At 37.5% G+C, this 19,400-nt stretch overlaps 1 protein-coding gene and 1 pseudogene across 1 annotated transcript; one reads left to right on the forward strand and one right to left on the reverse strand.

Annotated features, from left to right (window-relative positions):
- Positions 1-893: 893 nt before the first annotated feature.
- Positions 894-12,784, forward strand: LOC120156707 (annotated as a pseudogene).
- Positions 12,785-13,622: 838 nt separating this feature from the next.
- Positions 13,623-18,904, reverse strand: LOC120156591 (potassium channel AKT1-like). Its single transcript, XM_039167889.1, has 11 exons — positions 18,614-18,904; positions 17,447-17,812; positions 17,268-17,325; positions 16,857-17,177; positions 16,445-16,690; positions 16,249-16,347; positions 16,096-16,128; positions 15,826-16,011; positions 15,484-15,678; positions 15,324-15,399; positions 13,623-14,528 (listed from the first exon to the last, which is right to left on the reverse strand). The coding sequence occupies exons 1-11, from the start codon at positions 18,802-18,804 to the stop codon at positions 13,645-13,647; spliced, it is 2,655 nt and encodes an 884-aa protein (XP_039023820.1). The 5' UTR covers positions 18,805-18,904; the 3' UTR covers positions 13,623-13,644.
- Positions 18,905-19,400: the final 496 nt, after the last annotated feature.

The following is a 19,400-nucleotide window of genomic DNA, read 5'->3' on the forward strand; positions in this document are numbered from 1 at the left end:
CAGTTCTGTTTTTCATTTGTTGTTATTTTGATTTCGAGAGAGAGAGAGAGAGAGAGAGAGCGATTTTTCAGTGGTTTATTGAAGTATTTATCAATGGTTGCTGCGAAAATAGTGACGAATCCAAGAAAGGTGTTGGTGATGAAAGAGAGAAGATGGAGAGCGGGCAAGATTGGGAGATTGAGAAGGGAACGAGCTTGATTTTGGGTTCAAAAAACAACAATGCAGACCAGTTTTTGGTGAAGCTTCCATGTCACAAAAACTTCACAGGAAGATTCATAGCTCTCAATGACGTCAAGAACCTGTTCGATCATTTGCTTCAATGGCAAACCAGTCATCTTCTAGTTCGTCTTTTCTAATGTTTTTTTTATTGTCTCCTTCTTCGATAAATGCTTCTTTGGCATCTTCGAGACTGATTTTCTCTTCCGCTTACGATACATCCTAGTCGCCGATTCACTTCCCTCCGCCAATGCTCTACCAGTCACTGCAAAACCAAAAATAAATGATTTTGTTTAGTACTCAGCAACAACAACATGGGTTCGTGAATATGTGAAAAAGCTTATAAAGTTTTTTTATTAACCTAAAATAATTATAAAGTCATATTTATTCTATATACTCTTAAAAATTTAATCGTAAACGTTTTAATTACACTTACAGTTATACTTGAATCCATGACTTTTAAGAATAATAATGATTTTTTAAACAATGAGGTAAATTAGTTCAAAACCAGGAATACTCAAACTGAAAGAAAAAAAAAACAGAAACTCGAGGCTGTTAGAAGATCATAATATTATAAACATGTCCATTTCGCCATCTTCAAATCCCCAACTCTAACACACAATCCTTCACCACTCACATTAAAAACATTCTTTGTATCATTTAGCAAACAAGACGCCATGGCAATCAATAATTCAAGCTCCTACACCACCGGAATGGACGGAACGATAATATCAGAAGAGGTCTGTCTTAAAATCCCTCCTAAAATCACCTCTCGCGGCTTCACGGCAATGCTCCTCGAAAACGATAGACGCAAAAGCGTCATGGACTATTCCGTTCCGAGGCTGCATCTTGGTTGCCGTCTTTGTTCTCACTCAATCAATTCATGGTCTGATCAAGAAATTGGGACTGTCAATGTTCATCTCCCAGGTTCTTGTAAGTACATGCTCTCGAATCCAACATTAATTTTTTTTTTGCATAATTCGATTTTATTACCCAAAGATCTGTATAAAAACAGCTTGTTCAAGAATACAAACAGTATCTACTTACAGCAGAACATAATATCAGCTATTCAATACCCCAATGATTACAAAGCATAGTATTAACACTATCATTCCTATTAATACTTCTACCCCTTAGTTGGATAGCAACAGTGTGTTTTACAGCATAGAGTAATGCTTCAAAATTCCGTGAGCGTCCCTGGAATAGCCTCTTGTTCCTCTCCTTTCAAACAGTGTAAATAAATGTTGTCCAAGCTAATTTCAAAATTGTAGTGAGCAAGGATCTCCCAAACATTAATTTTTTATTTAGTCTAGTTTTGAAGAAATTTTGATACAATAAGACCATTTTTTTAATGCAGGCAGGGATAATACTCACTCTTATTGTTTTCACTGATAAATATTCTTTGGTTAACGTATCGGAGGAAACTATTTCGGTTCTCGGGACGGTCGGAGCCTTCGGCTTCGTTTTCTTTATATTCTTAAGTGGGGTGAAGATGGACCTCAGCTTGATGTACAAGTCCGGGAAGAAGGCTGTATGAATCGGTTTCCTCACTGTGGTGGTGCCGGTGATATTTTGTATGGCAACGGTTAAGGTGCCTCAACCGGGAGGCAATATGTTTAAATAACAAGAGTTTTTTTCTCGCGGTATCGTATGCCGGGACTTCATTCCCGACCATACATTGCCTTCTCGATGAGCTGAAAATGCTGAATTCGGAACTCGGTAGGCTAGCATTATCGGCAGCGCTTATAGGCGACATTGTGACGCTAGCCCTTACGATGTTTAGCATAATGATGAAAACATGGCTTGAACAAGGAACAAAAAGTGTCCTGATCGATATCGGATTGGCTTTGCTCTTTGTTTTATTCGTCGCATTCGTGTTGCGACCGGGGATGAAGTGGATGGTGAAACGCACGACCGAGGCCGGCAAGATAAAAGAAATATCCATCTCGTCCTTTTGGCATTCAATATGTCATCCAGGTGGTCTGAACTAGTTCGTCTGCATGTCCTATATGGTCCATTTATTATCGGTTTGGCTGTCCTGGATGGACCACCATTGGGGTCGGCTCTGGTCGAAAAGTTAGAGCCTATCGTTTTGGGATTGTTTCTGCCTGTATTCGCTGCAACATGTGGTTTGAGATTCGAACCGTCTTACTTGAAAAACACTAACGAGTTTGCATATCATCAAGCAATTGCGGCTGTGGTAGCACTTGTCATCAAATTTGGGGTCTCTTTTGTGTTGCCATTGTTATGCAAGATGCCCCAAAGGGATTCTATGACACTAGCTTTTATAATGACATCCAAAGGCATCGTCGAGATGGGTTCCTATAGTATCATGAACGACACCCGAGTATGTATTCGTCGTAATTTTTCCGATCTTGTCAAGCACACACATGTATTGGATAATAGTGAAACATAAAATGAGGTTTCTGATGTTTTCTATTGCTTGATTCACTTGCACAAATGCGGAGTATATCAAAGGATATATTCGCTCACATGACGAGCGAGCGTCGTGCCAATTGTCGCAACTGTCTTTCGGTTGGGCCCTGGAAATGGGCTTCGACTTAGGTAAATGGATTGGAGTCGCCACCGATCATTTATTTAAGAATAAATAGGTTGATCGGATACCTTATTTCTTATCTGATCTGCGTCTTTCCAAAGATGTGTCGGGTTCGGGAGTCGATTACAGTCAAGGAAGGATTAGCACCCTTGAACTGTCCTTTCGGTACTACGTAATTTCCAATTGTCTTTGATTAAGAAAATTATAAGTTTAAATTAAAAGATAAAATAATGATCCAAAATTACTTACTTTTGACGGATTTACAAATATACCCTTTAAAAGTCAAAATATGAGTTAGAAGAGATGAATAAATGATAAATAAAGTAAAACAAATAAAATAAGGAGATTAAGAAATAAATAAAGTAAATATAAAATGAATAGAATATATAAAATAAAAAACAATAACACTAATATATACATAGCAAACAACTAAATAAAAATAAAATGATAATGCAAATAAATAAATAAAACAAGTAAAAGAATATAAAAACATAAAATATAGGATAAATATAAAAAGAAAATAGATAAATAAATGAGTAAAATATATAAAAAAGTAAAAGCATATATATATAAGTAAAATAATAATAATAAAAAAATCAAAAGTAATATACGTATATATACATGCAAAATAAGAAATATATAAAAATATATATATATATAATAACACTAATAAAAAAACATATATACATATATAATAAAATTAATAGAAAGTAATATGCATATATAACAAGAATAATAAAGTAGGAAAAAATGATTTAAGGGGGAGAATTAAATATTTTAAAAAAATGAACACGCCTCGGGGGTAGATCTAGGTTCGAAACTTCGAAATCCCACCCCTTTTTGGTCATCGGCGCAACCCACGTTTTGGGTTATTCGAACCAAATCTCAAGAAAAATAACGTGCACATGCGAGAAATGAACGAACCAGTGTAAAAAAAGATGCTACCTTTTATTTCCTTTTCGAATCGTTTACAACAACTTTGCCTTTGTATTTTCCGTGCTTTCCTCTGTGTTTTGTGTGTAAATCCTCTTCCAATAGTGAGTTACAATGGTTATTTATAGTGCTTGTGGATCCTATCTTTAGGAGTTTAAATAATAATAGAACTCTATCCTATTTTTAGGAGTTTGAATCCTAGCAAAATTCTATCATATTTTTAGGAGTTTGAATCCTAGTAGGACGAAAATGTGTGTTGACAGATGCCCCTCTTTGCCCATAGTCGTGTAACGAGGATAGGGCAAAGATTAAAAGACACTTTTCGTTCAGTGGAGTTGAAAATTAACTCTGATGTTTCAATAACTCCCTGTCGAATTGAGTTACGGATGACTCCTCCGTCGTGAAGTCGAGTTCATCTTGAAATGATATGAAATTGAAGCCGTAGTTCAGAATTTGAATCAGCACGTGGCTTCTCGTTGCCCTTCGATCTTATTCTCGGTTTAAAGACCTTGGATCAGAATCGAACTCAGAAATCTTCATTGACAGATAGCTTTTTCTTGACTTAAGCTATGCTGCTTGAAAATGGTTGCTTGTCACTAAGGCACGGTTAACCCATGTACTCTTCTCGACTTGAAAACCTCAACTGCAACCGGAAAGTAGTGCGATTGATGTGTCATCGAGCTGAATGGAATCGAACTCGATAATTTTGATGGCAGATAATCCTTCTAGCCTTGAGTTATGCTGTAAGTGATGTGCCTTGGAGCTGAGCGTAGTCAAACTCGAAGGTCTTTGTTGACAGATACTCCTTCTTTGAGTTGGATATCCTTCGTCGTGAAGTTGAAATCCAATCTAAAGATGGATGATGCTTGTGTGCACGATTCCCTTCGCCGTGAAGTTGAGCCTGAAATTGGATATCCTTCGTCGTGAAGTTGAAATCCAAGTAAGTAGCATTGTTCCGAGTCCAACATCCTCCGTCGTGAAGTTGAAATTGGCTCTGGAACCGGGAAATTGTTTATTGACAACCAGCGGTCCCTTCGTTGTGAAGTTGAACTTGTGTTGTCTCGAGTCCAATATCCTTCGCTGTGAAGTTGAAATTGACTCTAAATGAAATTTTGTTGACAATCAGCCGCCCCTTCGTCGTGAAGTTGGGCTTGTGTTGTCTTGGGTCCAAGATCCTTCGCTGAGAAGTTGAAATTGGCTCTGAAATTGGGAAGTTGTTTATTGACAACCAGCGGTCCCTTCGTCGTGAAGTTAAACTTGCGTTGTCTGGAGTCCAATATCCTTCGCTGTGAAGTTGAAATTGGCTCTGAAATTGGGAAATTGTTTATTGACAACCAGCGGTCCCTTCGTTGTGAAGTTGAACTTGCGTTGTCTGGAGTCCAATATCCTTCGCTGTGAAGTTGAAACTGGCTCTGAAATTGGGAAATTGTTATTGACAACCAGCTGTCCCTTCGTTGTGAAGTTGAACTTGTGTTGTCTTGAGTCCAATATCCTTCGCTGTGAAGTTGAAATTGGCTCTGAAATTGAGAAGTTATTTGTTGACAACTAGCGGTCCCTTCGTCGTGAAGTTGAACTTGCGTTGTCTGGAGTCCAATATCATTCGCTGTGAAGTTGAAATTGGCTCTGAAATTGGGAAGTTGTTTATTGACAACCAGCGGTCCCTTCGTCGTGAAGTTGAACTTGCGTTGTCTGGAGTCCAATATCCTTCGCTGTGAAGTTGAAATTGGCTCTGAAATTGGGAAATTGTTTATTGACAACCAGCGGTCCCTTCGTCGTGAAGTTGAACTTGCGTTGTCTGGAGTCCAATATCCTTCGCTGTGAAGTTGAAATTGGCTCTGAAATTGGGAAGTTGTTTATTGACAACCAGCGGTCCCTTCATCGTGAAGTTGAACTTGTGTTGTCTGGAGTCCAATATCCTATGCTGTGAAATTGAAATTGGCTCTAAAATTGGGAAATTATTTATTGACAACCAGCGGTCCATTCGTCGTGAAGTTGAACTTGCGATGTCACATGTAGCACAATATCCTCCGTCGTGGATTTGAAATCGTGGATGTTTGGCTTCGAGCTAGATATCCTTCATTGTGAAGTTGAAATCTACTCTCAAGCAAATTGTGAGTTCGAGAGAAACTTTCAATCTGTCGAGTTGGTCGAAGTGTAGCTTCTTGCTGCTGAGTTAAGCAACCAACATGAATCTTTAAAGGTGCTTTTGAATCGAGTATCCTTCGTCTTGAAGTCGAAACTTGACTCTAAAAGCTGCAAAAATTATGTATGTGGAAAAAATGATAAATATGATGCTCTCAAATGTATGCATAAGATGCGCGTAACATGAATTGGTTATATTTTATCTGATAATTTGCATTAGGATGTTGAATCTTCAAAGATGCCCCAAACGTTCCTCATTTCTTGCTTCAACATTGATTCTGAGCATGAGTTTCGTGTCTAAGAGTCGTATGTCATTTACCAAGATCCACTCTAGAGAGACTGTCTTGTTTGAAAAAAATGTTTTCATTTCTCTTTTATTTTCAAAGTTATCAATTAAAAGAGTTTTGAAAGATGTTTGATCCAAAGTTTTTGAAAATATTGTCACTTTCACGATTTTACAATTGAGACGAATCATAAAACTAGAGTTCATCGGATATCAAAGAATTAATTACAATGTTAATCCTTCAATAAATTATAGCTATTTGACAAGTGCCAAGATCAAAGCTATTTTTGGGAAATGGTTAAGTAAGGAAAGGATAAAAAAGTCTCAGGTTATTGTGTTTGGTCAAAGGTTTGGCATTTGATGCTCAAAGGATTGATGGGGTAGCTTGCATGCTTTTCTTCTGGAAGTGTTCTCTGACTCCCAACCTTCGTTGTCACACTCGGATTGTGCGATGCCTTATCTTGATCGCCTTAATTTGCATAATTTTTATATTCGAGCCGCATTTTCAGGTTTTTAACTTAAATCCTCATTTGGTTTCAAGACGTTATTCAGGATTTACGTCTTGAACCCCCCTTTGTTATTTTTCTCTACCATGCATTAATTACATTGTTTTTTGCAAACAAAGATTAATCCTGATGGACGGGATGAAATATGAAGATATTCTCTTTTGTTTAGAAATCCATGTATGATTAGAAGGGACTTTTAAGGCACGTAATGTAGGTCAGGGCTCATGGTTATGAAACAAAAGGATAAATAGGCTCAAACAAGTGTTTTAGGGTATTGAACCAAGGATAAATTCATTCTGATACCCTCGATCTTGTCTTGCTCAAAATGTCTCTTTCTCTTGATGCTCTATGATCTTTGAGTGAAGTGATTCAGTGATTCGGGAATAATTGTGCTTAATCAATCTCATAGTTTGAAGCTTGATGTGCCATTTTTATTTAGGGAATCTTTGCATGTGCTTTTTGTCCCTTTTTCTTTTTGATTTTTGCTATTTTCTTTTGTTTTTCTTTTTTTGCTTCTTTTCTTTTGTTTTTGTTCTGATTGAATCTTCGCACTTGCCATTTGGTCCACCTTTTGATGTCTTCACTCATGTGAGCAGATTTCTTCCACCTTGCCCCCAGCATGGAGGGTGATCCTTGGTTAGGGTTGAATCAGAAGAAAAATACTATAGGCTCAAAAGGGGACATAAATGATATATTTTTTCTCCTGTTGTGAAGGGATAAAGAAAGAAAGTCGTTCATCATTTCATACATGTAAGTCTTCACAGAAGAGGTATCCCCAGGGGGGGTAGATTTTCAGGATCAATTCTATTCACATGAAAACAGTGTACTTAATGCATGATAAAATTATTTCGAATGATTTTTTTTCTCCCCATATATCTCAATGTTCAGGCTATCTGTGAAATGCCCCAATTTAGAAGAATGCTCCTGTTCAAATGAACAACTCAATGCCTTGGGTTTTAATGGTAAAAAAAAGGTCAAATTTGAGTCTAAAAAGACAGTGGTGTGACCTTATTGACTCAAAGAAAGGTATGGGTGTATCAGAAAGGTAAAGGCAATGTTCAAGAATTTCAAAGGGAGGTAATGTCAAAATTTGGTCTTTTTGGTAATGACCATGAGTTATTTTGGGTAAAGAATCAATGTATTTTATTTTGGGGTTTGAGACAGGATAAGAAAGGTTTAATCTTGTCATATGTCAAAAATCTATAATTCTTGAAGAATTAAAAGAATCCTTAATTCATTTGATATTCGAAGAACTAAAGATTAAAATTTTTTCAATTGCTCCACCTTAGAAAATAGCATAAATTCAATCGTTTTGAGTAAGCAAACATGAAAGATCAAAGACGTGTTCAAACAAAACAATCCTCTAAGTGCAAATGGTATATGTCATGCCCCCTTCTTCGGCCGTTTATACCCCTGAATCCATCAGGTTTTGGATCTTGCGCTTCAGCGCCTTATAGTTCTCAGAGGAATATTTTGGGCTTCTTATGTGGTAACAACTAACAGCTTCAACATCGTAGTCCTTAGGATATGAGGATTCTTTTCTTATATCATCCTGATCGGCTTTGTCCTATCATCAGCTGATTAGGCTCTTTAATGTTACAATCTTGCTTCCATGTGGTTAAATTCGCTTCATCGAGTCCTTCATGACTTAATTTCATGTTTGTGTGAAAATGCAGATGAAAATGCAAAAAGGCAAAAATGCAAAATGCAAGAATGCATGAAATGTTCGAGGCATTGATCCAGAAAAGTGTCCATTATTATAAATAATCCTTATTCAAACAAAAATGTTTTATCTTGTAAGAGACATAAAAACAATCAAAGGTATGTTCGGACTAAATCTTCTAGACATCCATCCGAGATACTTTCTTCCATGACTCGACTGCTTCTTTGATCATCTTCTTATAACTGTCACCGTGATACATAAACTCTGATATAGATAATCCATATGTTACTGGGACAAACTGATGTGCCCCATACTGTCTAAGTGCCAACAACGGAGCATACCCAACTTCACCCCAAAGTCCAAATAGGGTCATAGTGTCAGAATTCCCACACTTGAAAAGAACATCACTGAGGAACAACCAGGGGGCTCTCCAGGTAAATATCCCGGTCCTGAAAATGAGTGAAGACTTTCGTCCACTTCTCTTTTGAAGCGCCTTCATGTCATTTCATGGTGATGAACTCTCCCAAAGGGGAATATGTAGTGCTAAATCGGTGGTAAGCAACCCCGTTAGTCTTCCAAAAGTGGTTGTGTATCTAGACTTGAAGGAGCTGAACACATCCAATGAATCTACCTCCGCCAGCTCTTCGGCAATGGTTGAGAGACCGAAAGGTCTCGGCTAGGATGGTCGGTGCTGGGTTGACTCGTTTCGGAAGTTGCTCAAACAATTCTACTACAGCTGCGTCAATGCATCCCAAAACCTTCGGAAAGATGATCAAGCCATACAGACCTAGTGCAAAAAGGTCTATAATCTTCCATTCATCAGGGTGGTCCTTCATTAGTTGCCTTATGTGGATCCACTCAATTCCTTGCCCGTTACCTTTGTGTCGGAGTCGGTCAGTCGCCCACTTTTCATCAACTCCTGCAATCTTAGCCAGTCCGTTCTTGAAAGGCTGACTCTTGATGTGTTTGACGTAAGCTCGCTCCAGTTTAATGCTTTCACAGTGCAATAGTATAGTATACTCCTTGATGGTAGGTATCATGTCCTCCTGGTTAAAAGTAAAGCAACTGTATCCCGGGTTTCAGAATTGAACCAAGGCTCTGATTAAGGGCTCATCGGTCTTAACATGAAGTAAAAGTGCAATGTCACCATACCACTGACTGAACTTCTGTTTCCGATCATTCTTCCAACTGTCCCAGATGTCTCGAAGTTCTTGCACATTGTTCTGTTTTAGGCTGATAGAGGCGTAGCTAACCAGCTCTGACACATAGTTTCTTTGAAGACTGTCTCCCTTTTCCTTCTGAGTCTTCTCGGACCATAGTCGTACCTCGGGGTTTTTAATCTCTTGTATTACAACACCTTTGTTCATGGATTCAGATTATTCGAGTTTTAACAAACACGTTTTAGTGGATCAATACCTCTTTTAAATGATGCAAGTGATGAAAAGAAAAGAAAAGAAAAGAAAAGAAAGATGAAAAGAGTTAGTGAGGTGAAAAATAATAAAAAACGATCATGAAAATGAAAAATCCTACCCCACATGATATCTACCCCACATGCTTATTATTCCTACCCGGACATGATCTCTATCCCGCATGTTAATCTCAAACAAATCCTAATCGCATATTTGTCTAGTTCGCATGCTTTGAACAGAAAGTAAGGCAGGAAATAAAATCAAAGCAGCCTAAGGTTTGGAATGAGGTTTTGGGGTGGGCTCTAATTTTCCATCATCTTCCGGTTTAGGTTCTAAAAAAACGGTACCCGAGTTCTCCTTGTTGGTGCCCCCTTGGGCTTACCAGACCCTTAGTCCTAAACCCATCACAGGCTTGTATGGACTAAGTTAAACTCGAGGGGAAACATTCCCTTATGCCCACACGGAGAATAAATTCACACGAAGGCATAAGGTATATGTATCCCGGAGGCTACTTGCTAGGCCCACACGGTGAATAAATTCACACGAAGGCGTCGCTTTCACCCCCACTTAAAAGGGTTCGGAGCTCGGGTATAGAGCCTTTGGATGAAAAAGTTTGGAAAGCTGAAATCATTAGAAAACGGTCAGTCCAACTATTTACTCGAAAAAAATATAACCAAAAGTAAGTAATAAGGATCGAAATGTTGCCTTAAAATTCAAACTTACCCTTTTCGTTAAAAAGACAACTGGAAATTACCTTAGCCTGACTCGTTTACCTGTGTCCCCAGCGGAGTCGCCAAGCTGTCGTAACTGTCTTTCGGTTGGGCCCTGAAATTGGGCTTCGACTTAGGTAAATGGATTGGAGTCGCCACCGATCATTTATTTAAGAATAAATATGTTGATCGGATACCTTATTTCTTACCTGATCTGCGTCTTTCCAAAGATGTGTAAGGTTCGGGAGTCGATTACAGTCAAGGAAAGATTAGCACCCTTGAACTGCCCTTTCGGTACTACGTAATTTCCAATTGTCTTTGATTAAGAAAATTATAAGTTTAAATTAAAAGATAAAATAATGATCCAAAATTACTTACTTTTGACGGATTTACAAATATACCCTTTAAAAGTCAAAATATGGGTTAGAAGAGATGAATAAATGATAAATAAAGTAAAACAAATAAAATAAGGAGATTAAGAAATAAATAAAGTAAATATAAAATGAATAGAATATATAAAATAAAAAAACAATAACACTAATATATACATAGCAAACACTAAATAAAATAAAATGATAATGCAAATAATAAATAAAACAAGTAAAAGAATATAAAAACATAAAATATAGGATAAATATAAAAAGAAAATAGATAAATAAATGAGTAAAATATATAAAAAAGTAAAAGCATATATATATAAGTAAAATAATAATAATAAAAAAAATCAAAAGTAATATACGTATATATACATGCAAAATAGGAAATATATAAATATATATATATATAATAAAATTAATAGAAAGTAATATGCATATATAACAAGAATAATAAAGTAGGAAAAAAATGATTTAGGAGGAGAATTAAATATTTTAAAAAAATGAACACGCCTCGGGGGTAGATCTAGGTTCGAAACTTTGAAATCTCACTCCTTTTTGGTCATCGGCGCAACCCACGTTTTGGGTTATTCGAACCAAATCTCAAGAAAAATAACGTGCACATGCGAGAAATGAACGAACCAATGTAAAAAAAGATGCTACATTTTATTTTCTTTTCGAATCGTTTACAACAACTTTGCCTTTGTATTTTCCGTGCTTTCCTCTGTGTTTTGTGTGTAAATCCTCTTCCAATAGTGAGTTACAATGGTTATTTATAGTGCTTGTGGATCCTATCTTTAGGAGTTTAAATAATAGTAGAACTCTATCCTATTTTTAGGAGTTTAAATCCTAGCAAAATTCTATCCTATTTTTTGGAGTTTGAATCCTAGTAGGACGAAAATGTGTGTTGACACCAATGATCGTGAAATGGCGTTACGATCCATCGAGGAAGTACTTATGCTTTCAGAAAAGGACCGTGATGGATTCCAAGTTCAACCAGGAGCTGCAAATGATCGGTTGCATTCACGTACCGGCTAATGTCAATGCCATTATCAACCTACTCAATGCGTCATGTCCGACCAAAGAGAGCCCCATTGGCTTGGACGTCCTGCACCTTGTCAAGCTCAGAGGACGCGCCACGCCGTTGTTCATCGCTCATCAGAAGCACAAAAAGTAAATGCCGAATGGACCACACTCCGAAAGCGTCGTCTTCACATTCAATCAGTTCGAACGTGACAATTCGGAAGCCGTATCGGTGAACGTTTTCACCGCGGTCTCACCACCAAATTTGATGTACGAAGACATATGCAACCTTGCCATGAACCGTTCAACGTCCTTCATAATACTCCCCTTCCACCGGAGATGGTATGTCGACGGGACCATCGAAACGGAAGACGATAACGTAAGAAGACTAAACTTGGACATACTTGAAAAAGCACCATGTTCGGTCGGGATCCTTGTCGAAGGACGCCGCAATCTGAGAAGCACCAATCTCAGAGGCACATCATCATCACCATCATCGAACAACTCTTCAACCTTCAACATCGCCGTGATCATCTTAGGTGGTCGAGACGACTGGGAAGCCATAGCTTTAGGTAGACTAATTTCAGAAGACGAAAGCATTACACTCACTGTATTCGGTATTCCATCTCAAAGCTGCGAACAACATGGGCGTGATCTTAGGCGATAATGATCAAACGTTTGACAATAAGATGTTGAGGCCTATCAGAGAAACTGTGGACTTAACGTACGTGGAGGAACAGGTGAATGATGGACCGGAAACGTCGAGTTTTCTCCGATCGGTGGTGGAAAACTACCAGCTGATCATCGTTGGGAGACGATACAACAGTGAAGATCCACTGACCTCGGGTCTACGGGAATGGTGTGAATTTCAAGAGCTTGGGGTTATTGGAGACTTGCTTTCGTCAACAGATATTATCGGCAATTATTCTCTGTTGATTGTGCAGCAACAGCAGCTATGGCCTGGTTAAGTCCCCGGTGCAGATGATCAATCTCTAATTTTCTTATAATGCAATAGAAATATTTACAGTTCCTTACAAGTTTTAAAATAATTTTAAATGATCAATAATACAAATTCAATGCATATATTATTTGTCTTCCTAGACTTTTTTTTTTGCTTTGGTATAGTTAATAATATGTATTTAGATAATGTTTTGAGTTAATTGTAATTAGAGAAAAACGAAAAATCAAAGGGTAAACAAGAATTCAAGAAAGTTTGTTATGTTATCATTTTGGTGTCGTCCGTCGTGTCATTATATAATATCATTAACTATGTAAAGGCAGAGCGATCAAAATAAGAATAATTCAAAAGTTCAATGATTAAATTAAAAAAGTTTAAATTTTAATGACTAAAATATGAATAACGTTAAATTTGTATGATGAAATTATAAAGACTTATTCACTCTTTTCTTCAAAGGACATTAGAATATAATCAACTTACGAACTTAGGAAGTTATATTATAAGAATCTAAAATTTCCTAGAGATGCGACTGTACCTCCTCGATCCATCCGTGCTTATAACATATATGAGCTCAACCCATGTTGATGGCTTTGAAACTGTAATAGAATGATTACAAAGATTGTTACAGAGTAACTATCCAATTCCATCCCGGAACTCCATATTGGCTTTGTGGTCACTTTACTTGAATTTCCTTCCAACATTCCTGGATTTCTTTATACACATTCAAACTTGGTAGGACAGTATAGTCTTCTGAATATATTAAAAAAAACGTATAGTTGTGTCGGACGCATTTATATCAGAAGACGATGGTTGCGACGCGACGGCTTGGATTTGGAAGAAGAATGAGGGTTAGGAAAGTGCACAAATGGTCTATGAATGCCCGTCGTGTCGGAAGCTTTGGCTGTTAGGCTCTTGTTGCATTTGGTCTTGACTAACAAAAACAAGATGGTCACCATCTCTAATCACCGCAATGTCGTCGATTTCGGCTCCTTTGCTCGTAATTTTAGCCCCGAAGATCCCTAATTTCTTAGCACCAATGTCGAGTAACTCCTGGAAGCTCCCGGGAAGTAGAACAAGTTTCCCGGCTGTTTCCCCCTTTTCCGGGCAACTGACGACCACTCTAGCCGAGTTAATACCGGAATGCTCGACACTCTTTGGTTGATGAACAGACAATAGCATATTTCTCTCCACATTGTGTGCGGATGACATTATTCCAAACAAAGAGTTGTGTAAGTTACTAGTCCTACGCCTTGGACGGGATTGGCCCCAGGATCCCTCCGTTTCCGGGGCTGCGGGCTGGATGACTGGCTCACTTGTAAACCTCCCGAGATAACGTGGTTCTTGCGTCTCCATTACCGACATGATAGATGGAGGTTTCATCTCTTTACTCGATTCAAATATACTCCTTATTTCTTCGTGTCCTTGTTGCTCAGCTAAATCCCTTGGGGTCCAATGATGAATATCTTGTTTGTCAATGTCCGCGCCTTGCTCCAAAAGGAATTGGACTATTTCGATGTTGTCTTCACAAACTGCAACATGAAGAGCCGTGTAACCATTGCTTCTCGGGCGTGTGACATCGCCCCCATACCGAGTAATTTCCTTCAACAAATTTAAGTTATTCTGCTCGGCTGCAGTACACGCAAAGTGACCTACATCTCCGGCATTTATGTTTCCCCCGTTTTCCTTCAGCAGTTGGGCGACGGTATCGTGGCCACCTAACATTGCCTCCCATAGTGGGACACTTCCTTCTGAATCTGCATATAGAAAATTAAACAAACCAGTTGAAACATAAAATATAACACGAAGCATTCCGGCTTGTTCGGTGTTAATAACCGAACTGATTAACTAGAATCGTAAAGATTTGACCCAAATAAATGTATGTGCAACTTATAGCATGAAGGACATGAATCCATACATCCATAGACTCATAAAAAGTGACATGATATAAAACAGGAAAGTCAACTAAAAAACATGACAAGATAATTTTGTTTGACATTTTGGCCACATTGTTTAAACAAAACCTGGGTTCCAACCATCTTATCCAAGAGAATTATATATATATGTATATATGTATATGTATATATATGTATATGTATGTATGTATTTGACTTCTTCATGTTAGGAAAATAATTGACTAAAAAATGAGTATGACATCGAACAGTTGCAGGCCAATATTAAAACCAGAAGAGCCGAGCTCGATTGGTTTTTTCCAACATGAATTCAAAGTGGAATTATTTGATCAAACCAGCTTCTAGGTAGAAGAGCTTTTCGGTTTTGGAAGAGCGATGTGGGGTAGTAATGCCCAATCAATCAGGATTTTGTTTATTTATTTGGACAAGTAATATGGTTTTTTTTCCTACAACCATGTGCAGAAGTCAATACCATAACACCATCATTCATCTAAATTATACAAATAAAGAATGCTACCTTTCATGTGTTCCTAAGCATAATATTTTATCATATCAATGGCACCTGTACGACTAATGAACTAAGAACTGCAAGAATCGCCGAACGGAAAACAAAAATCAACACAAAGGACTTGAGAATACCTTTACAGTTAGAATCTGCACCATAATCCAGCAAGAGGAGAACGCAGTTCTCGCTTCCTTTGGCCGCTGCTATATGCTAATTTTATAGAAAAATAAAGATTAGAACTGCGGTAATAACTCAGAGACATGACCAAATCAAAAGCTGGAGAATTTCACAAACCAGGGCTGTTCTTCCGTTGTTGTCCGACTCATTAGGATCCAGCCCTCTTTTCAACAGCTGATGCAACAACAAGTCATCTCCTCGGAGTGTGGCAAAGCAAAGATTGAGAGGTAGATCCATTCTCCCACAGGCCAGCATGTTCTCCGTTTCGATTAAGACTCCTTCCATAATTGGATCATTCATGTCTTTCAAATGCTGCCCCAAAAAAGAATTCCAAGAGTGCAGAATATGTGAAAAGCTTATTCTTCTGCATATTTCAATCTTAGTTTTCTATCTACAAATTTATAATGGAACAATCATTGACAACACTAGTCACTAGGTTATATTGTACGAGAAGTATACCTGAAGGAGATTATTCATGATTATGGTACCGTCTCCAACATTGGCCTGAATAATATTAAGGAATGTAGTACGGTTTAGACGAAGTAGTTGGCACAATCGTTTCGTGCGCACTGTGAAGAGCTGTGGCCTATAACAAAGTACACCTATCTCACCGCAGATATCACCTGTTTTTGCCTCTCCGACAACCTGAAAGCATCAGCATTTGATTCAATTAGCATTCATTCATTGATTATTGACCAATAAGGATAGTGTTTCAGTGATGCAACTTGCCTGTTCAACTCCATTTTTAAGAATCAGAAGATCCTGCGAAGCAAAGCAAAACATCAAGGACCATTTTAAGAGGAAAAAGAAAAGTTTCAATAAGATAACATAAATCAATTAACAGAATAACCAGAAATTTGATCGAGACATAAGGGGCCTTACCACGGCACCAGTGACAAGGATGTAGAAATCTGTAGGTGCTTCATTCTGCAGGATGACGTCTTCTTTTGGAGGAAAATATTCAGCTTTCATCTCTGAGACCTTAGACATTTATTCACGAAGATAGATCAAGATATCAGAAAAGAACGACAGAAGAGAATTTTAGTACAAAAGCTTAAGACTGTTTCTAGCGGATTACCAGCTGAAAAAGCAAGTCATTAGAAACGCCACGAAACAAGTACACCTTATCCATTAGAGAGTAGAAAAGATAATGTGAAATGCTCGAGCGGATGGCTTTAGGAAGGGAATCGAGAGTCTCTTGCTGCTGCAGCCCCTCCGAATCTGTCCTGAACTTCAGACATAAATGTGCCAGCATCTGGTCTTGTAGGCGAGGAGGCAATTGGTTTCTTTGAGCAAAACTTGAGGCAGCTTGAATGGTATCCCTCTGAGAGCCAAAAACACAAGAAGGAAAGATTACCAAAGGAAAATCCAATTTTGGTGTGGACAAAATGCATAATCGAGGGAACTCAAAAGTTGAAACACATACTGAAAAGAAGAAAAAATAACTCAAGGTAATTGATTAGCTAGATAAACTATAATATGTCACTCACAAATCTTCTAGTTCGGCTGGTTCCATGGACAACCAAGTTTGTCATGTTACCGATCAAATATGCGGTCATCCCCAGGTTGAAAAGCATGTAGAAAATGTCAAATACCATCTCTCTGGTATTCACAGGATGCAAATCCCCATAGCCAACAGTAGTCAGTGTGGTGATAGACCAGTACATTGATGTCACATATTGAATCGACAAACTCTGTTCGCGGAAATTGTCTCCCAAAGATGCTCCAATCCAGGTTCTTCCAGGGTCATGATATCGTGCAGCTATAAGATAATAGAAGCATCCGGCACAATGAACAGCAAAAAGAGTAACCTAAAAAAACCATCCAGAGCCTCATGAATCGTGCCTTCCTAGAAAAAAAAATTCAAGGCTAATTGTCTAGCTTCTTTTCGTAGTACTTACACAAATAAGTTTAGCACATCGAACCCAAAAGTAGTTGTAGTTCTTGTCTTTCTCCAATCTATTGAAAAAGCAAAACAATAAGCCATGCCACAATCAAACAAGTGAAGATAATAAACAAACTTTTAGAATTAACAAAGACATAAAGTTTAGCTGATGAAGGGAAAAAGAAACTCCAGTACCTGGAAAACAAGGCACTAACTCTGCGGAGACGCCAAAGGCGAAGCATATTAAATAAGTCATAAGAGCGTAGTGGCTTAGGGGAGATCTTCTGAGCAAGTTCGGATGGTATCGTGGATATAATGTCAAAAACCAACCAGGAACTGCCATACTTCCAAGCAATCTTCTTCGAATCATCAATGAGTAGATAGGTAGCTTTATCAAGGTATGCAACAAAGAAGGTGAGAACAATATCCAGGGCAAAGAATCCATTAACAACATTATCAGTAATGGAGAGTGGTGCCTCTGGCTTCTTAATGAATCCGAATTCAAACGGCGATACCCAAGCAGTATAGACCACCAGAATAACCAGAAAAGTCTGCCATATCCTGCAAGAATCAATATAGTTATATTTGGACTTCGAATTCGCATAAAACGTTTCAAAACCATTCGATTGTTTTTCAAACCAAAGAAAACAACAGAAACTGCAAGGACAAATGACACAGTTAATAAAATCTCCAGGGGCACATCAAGCCCCTAAAATTTGATATTAAAATCATTCTTTTGGAAGAGATAGGAATCAACCTGAAGATCTTTTAAAAAGAAAAGTAATATTATCAATAATTTAAGCAGAGCGCCATAAGAGATTCTGACTTCAGGATGGTCCCTTTTCATATCCCAACACGTATAACAAAAACATAAATCTTACTAATAAAAACAAAATGATAACAGAAACGAACTAAGAAGAAACAAATGGCAAAAGTGAAAAACCAAAAGAAACAAACAAATTTTTGCAACCTGAGATTCCAAAGAATGGCATTAATGTGAAATCAGCATCAAATTCCTCTACTCTTAGCTTTTCTCGCTAAAGAACAAAGTGTAAACAATAAGTAAATGACAAGCTAGCATCGAAGAAATCAGAAATAGAAAAAAAATTACTTCGTATTTGCCAAAACAAAGCCCACGAGATTCAATGCCGTGATTTTCCCGCAAAGAAAAAGATGAGTTTATTATACTCATTGATGACCATAATCCCCCACAATAACAGACACCTTAAGTCAAAACAGCATTAAAAAAAAGAACCCAGAATTCTAAAACGTGAATTTTTTTTGCAGAAACGGTGATGAAGAACAGCCCAAAGATGTAAAATCAAAAGAGAAAAAGAAATGAACCCTTTTTGTTATATTGACCTGTAACGACGATCGTAAGGTGAAACAATGAATCTCCTGAGCTTGACTCGGCGGTTGCTTCTGGCGCCGAGCGAAGGAAGTATTCCGGTGGATAGACTGTAATGGCTGCTGTCTCTTGAGAGATGATCTATCTCTTCTTGCCCACACACTGAGACCCTGAATACGCCTCTGTTTCTAATCAGGGTATCCATGGTTTTCGAGCTCCTTTCTCTTATGTTCTGCTCTCTGTCTCTCTCTTTCTTCACCGTCTTCTTCTCCTTCAAAAACGCAGCTCTCAGCTGGACCTTTTATATGGTTTAAATATGTATACAATTTATAAGCTGACCGAGTTTGGTTGGTGTGTGTAATCAAATAATTTCCATATATTATTTATACTTCATGCTGGATTTACTGTATTCAGTTGCAAGATTCACTACTATTTCAATGAATAAAAGTAGATTACAGTGGATTAAAAAAAAGTTAATATATGTAAGGAAATAATTTAAATAATCATAATAAAATCGACTTCTTCTTAATTTAATTAATAATTTGTTAATTAAAATACCATTCATGAAATCATATTTATTTAATGTTATGTATCATTAAAAATGTTATTGTTTCATATTTAAACTTTATTTCGGATTATTAAAATAAATTTAATTTATTAAAGATGTATCTTAGTTTGATTTATTGTGGATTTTTACACACTAACACTACATTTAATATAAAGCTTTGAAAAAGATTGTGAAGCAATTTGTGTAGTTATTTGGGGTATTTTGTAATTAGGGTTACATTTGAGAAAAGATAA

The sequence above is a fragment of the Hibiscus syriacus genome, unplaced genomic scaffold, assembly GCF_006381635.1.
Source record: "Hibiscus syriacus cultivar Baekdansim isolate YM2019G1 unplaced genomic scaffold, ASM638163v2 tig00111234_pilon, whole genome shotgun sequence".
NCBI classification, from domain to species: domain Eukaryota; kingdom Viridiplantae; phylum Streptophyta; class Magnoliopsida; order Malvales; family Malvaceae; genus Hibiscus; species Hibiscus syriacus.